Consider the following 4,037-nt stretch of genomic DNA (forward strand, 5'->3'; position numbering starts at 1 on the left):
GTTCTGACCACTTTTGTCCCAGTAACGGAAAGAGCATTAACATAACGTAAAGCTGCATTCTACATTGGAAGGTAACAATTAATATTTTTGGCATCGAATTAAAAGACAACTTACTAACGTGTTATATAAAATCAATTATTAGGAGAAAGAAAATTAGCAAGAATTTGAGTAGATTTTTCCCATTATTTGTATCTCTTCGTCTGCTTCCTCTACCTCCTTGATCGGAAATGGCGATGAAACCGACGGTGGTGTTGTATCCCATGTCCGGCATCGGGCATCTACTCCCCATGTTAGAGCTGGCCAAGCTCTTCCACCGCCACGAATTCGCCGTCGCCGTCGTCATCATGCACTTCCCCTGGAAGCACCCTTCCGTCGACGCTTTCATTGGCAGAGTCTCCGCCGCCCACCCCTCCATCGCCTTCCACCGGCTCCCTCCGCCTGCCGACTTCCGAACCTCCCACGAGATCATACCCATGGTACTCGACGGCGTTCGGCTCAACAACCCCGAGCTCCTTCGTTTCCTTGCCGCCCACCGCCGGGAAAACGATGTCCGCGCCGTCGTCCTCGACTTCTTATGCACCGACGCTCTCGACGTCGTCTCGGCCGAGCTCGGCCTCCCAGCCCACTTCTTCATCTCCACCGGCGCCTCTGCTCTCGCTTCCTTCCTCTACTTGCCGTACCTCGAGTCCACCACTGATTTGAGCTTTAGCGATCTCGGTGACGCACCCATCCATTTCCCCGGAGTCCCCCCTATTCCAGCCTCCGATATGTCTAGAGAGGTTATGAGTCGTTCTTCGGAAGTTTATAACAGGTTCGTGAACGACGTCACCCGACGGCTCCCCGATGGTGACGCCTTTCTTGTCAACTCGTTCGAGTCGTTGGAAGCAGAGGCCGTAAAGGCTCTTTGCGAAGGGGCGTGCGTTCCTGGACGCCGGTTGCCGCCCGTCTATTGCATTGGACCGCTGATCGCCGAAGGTAGCTCAGGAAAGGACGAAGCAAAGGCAGAGTGCATGGCGTGGCTGGACGTGCAGCGACGCGGCAGCGTGGTGTTCCTCTGCTTCGGAAGTATGGGCTCGTTCTCGACGGAGCAGCTGGAGCAGATCGCCGTCGGCCTCGAAAGAAGCGAGCAGCGTTTCCTTTGGGCGGTGAGGGCTCCCAAGGATGCGCCGTCTGCACTGAACCTGGAGGCACTGCTGCCGGAGGGATTCTTAGAGCGGACGAAGCAGAGGGGGATGGTGGTGAAGTCGTGGGCGCCACAGGTGGAGGTGCTGAACCACGAGGCGGTGGGATGCTTCATCTCACACTGCGGCTGGAACTCGACGCTGGAGGCGATCTCTGCCGGTGTGGCGATAGTCGCGTGGCCAAGGTACGCGGAGCAGCGGATGAACAAGGTGTTCCTGGTGGAACAGATGAAATTGGCGGTGGTGATGGAAGGATACGACGGAGACATGGTAGAGGCAGTGGAGGTGGAGTCGAAGGTGAGATGGGTAATGGAGGCAGAGGGCGGGAAGGAGCTGAGGGAGCGGGCGGCTGCGGCTAAAGAAATGGCGGCGGCGGCGTGGAGCCAAGGTGGTTCATCGAAACAGGCATGGCTGGAGGTCGTCAAAACCTTGAAGAATTAGAAGCCATGAGGCCACTGCTTAATATCAACTATGATGCGTATTTGATTTTACTTTTTAGTAATATTATAATAGATTCGCATTCTAGACGATTTAAAACCAAATCCAAGCTGTAGTCGAAGGTACGACAATGGCAATCCACTCCGAGAAACAAAATCTAATCCGTACGAATAAAGGTCGAGTAGCAATCGCGCCGTACGTCAGGCTGGAGATAGTCCTTCGCCGCACTTGGCATTCGACTATCACGCGCGACCGCAGTCGGACCAGCTTCGGATTCGCTGCTTCCGCTGACAATGCAATTAAAGTATTCACGGAACACAAGAACATAATCAATGGCGAATATTACATGCCATTTTTTTTTTTTCCATTTTCACCGAGCACAGAGAGAGAGATCTAGACGACAGCTTTGCAAAAAGTTAAGAGAGCTTCATGACCTGTTATTAAAATCCAAAGGGAGGAAGGTTACATCTTCTTGCTTCCGTGCGTTGCTCCCTTCGGCCGGTCTCGCGTCGGCCGGATCGCTACTTGACCGCGTCAGCGACGCCTCAGGACCTGCACGATGAGTTGAACCTGAGTGCCAATCGGAAGTAGAACCGGGGGCGCCGAATCGCACACGGGAAGGAGGGAGCGAGCTCTTTAGTATTATTACCTTTGTTTAATGAACGCTTACAGTGGGCAATGGCGCCTTGGATCCCGTCTTGCTGCTCCAGCAATGTGTCGTCCAGTCTTCTGGCCCCCGGCGGTGTTGAGCGGACGGATGCCCGCGCCGATGTCGACCGGCTCTTGCTCAGACGGCTGGAAGCAGAGGAGCGCTGATGTTTGATCTGGTCTCCCCAGCCCTCGCCGGCGCCGGGACGGACCTTTCCGTCTCGGTCGAACCGCTTCGAGATCCTCATATAAAGAGACTTAATTTTGCTCAGATACCTTTGGAGCATGTCTCCTGGTAGTTTCCTCTTGTTCGCCGCTTCACCAGCCGGTGAGGCGGCGGATGCGTATCTTCTGTTCCTTGCGAAGGCCGACGGCGGCAGCTCCTCTACTTTGAGCTTGTAGGAAAACTTGCTCTGCGTTGGTGACGCCGACGAGGAGGCAGGGTAGGCTCCGGTGTCGGCCTCCGGCGAGGCCGACTTCGCCCGCCGGTGAAATCCGAACGTGAAGGCGCTGAGTTTTAGGAGGCAAGCAGGCACTTGCATCTTGGACGATGGTGTAGAGTCGTCGTCGGAGACCAGGCGCCCCTTAAAGAAAAACCCTCCGGAGGTAGAGAATGAGAGAGCTAAATCGCGCCGGAGACTACAACTTCCGGCAAAGGCGAACTCTGCCGCCACCGCCGCATTTCCATTCTGGTTATTACTCCGACGAAGCCCTTCCTCCGAGGCGGCAAACTTATGGTCAAAGAAGGGGCCCTCGTCCTCGCCGCCGTCGACAGAGGCCGGGCGCAGGCCGCGGAACTCCATCAAGATTGAGGTGGAAAGTGGTGGTGCGTTGCGAGCGACCTTGGATAGAAGAATCATATTGTAAACAGAGCGCTATCAGTCGCGTCATATTTGCGACGTAGTACAACACAAATTTTGTCGGGGGCGTTGTTTGACTCGAGATCTTGAAACAGAGGCTCGCTAGTTGCTCTGCTTTCCGTTGCTCCTGTGTCAGCATCGCACCCATTTGGAACTTGTCATTTCTTGACAAGACCGCGATAAAAAAAAAAAATAGAACCGTTAGTTTGGAGGAATTTATCCTAAAGTATCCTTTACTTTGATTCTTAATTTGTTATGCCCCATATAAGCTAAGCTTGTCCTGACATTAACTTCGCTCTCTGTTTGTAAATTATGATAACTTCAGAGTAAAATATAGGGAAAAAAATTAATTAAATTACATACATGTCTTTGAAGTAACTCCACAAATATTATAGCACTACACGAGATCAAAGAAACAAAGCGAGTAAGCACAAAGTATCAAGTGGAGATAAATCAAAGAGAGCACCAACAAGATTTACAAATTATATCTCCTTATTATTTGTTTTCTATTATCTTCTTAATTTAGCCACTTCTCCTTAATTTTTTTTTGTTTTTTAACATTACCCACATTAGTCTTCTTTTATTGACAACTTAATATAGGGATGTTGTATAAATAAGGTAAACGATTTACAATCCACCTAATACAAACATCTCATGTATAAATGTAAATATAAGGATGAGAACCCTACAATCCACTAGAGAAAAATACATTGTATATGAAAGTGAACGATTCGTAATCCACTCATAACAAAATGCATTATATATATATATATATATATATATATATATATATATATATATATATATATATATATATATATATATATATATATATATATATATATATATATATATAAAAGGTGAACGACCCATAATCCATTTAAAAGAGATGTATCATTATACAAAGGAT

General features: G+C 49.5%; 2 protein-coding genes across 2 annotated transcripts; one reads left to right on the top strand and one right to left on the bottom strand.

Moving 5' to 3' along the window:
• The first annotated feature begins 227 nt into the window (after positions 1-227).
• On the top strand, positions 228-1,622 carry LOC122042523 (UDP-glycosyltransferase 88B1-like). Its single transcript, XM_042602675.1, has one exon. The coding sequence runs from the start codon at positions 228-230 to the stop codon at positions 1,620-1,622; it is 1,395 nt and encodes a 464-aa protein (XP_042458609.1).
• A 542-nt stretch (positions 1,623-2,164) lies between these two features.
• Positions 2,165-3,127, bottom strand: LOC122042528 (probable membrane-associated kinase regulator 2). The gene has a single exon (XM_042602690.1). The coding sequence runs from the start codon at positions 3,125-3,127 to the stop codon at positions 2,165-2,167; it is 963 nt and encodes a 320-aa protein (XP_042458624.1).
• Positions 3,128-4,037: the final 910 nt, after the last annotated feature.

Source organism: Zingiber officinale, chromosome 1B, assembly GCF_018446385.1.
Source record: "Zingiber officinale cultivar Zhangliang chromosome 1B, Zo_v1.1, whole genome shotgun sequence".
In the NCBI taxonomy this organism is placed as follows: Eukaryota; Viridiplantae; Streptophyta; class Magnoliopsida; order Zingiberales; family Zingiberaceae; genus Zingiber; species Zingiber officinale.

Coding starts and splice junctions, on each gene's coding strand:
- LOC122042528 (XM_042602690.1), bottom strand. CDS start 3,127: ATGATTCTTCTATCCAAGGTCGCTCGCAACGCACCACCACTTTCCACC.
- LOC122042523 (XM_042602675.1), top strand. CDS start 228: ATGGCGATGAAACCGACGGTGGTGTTGTATCCCATGTCCGGCATCGGG.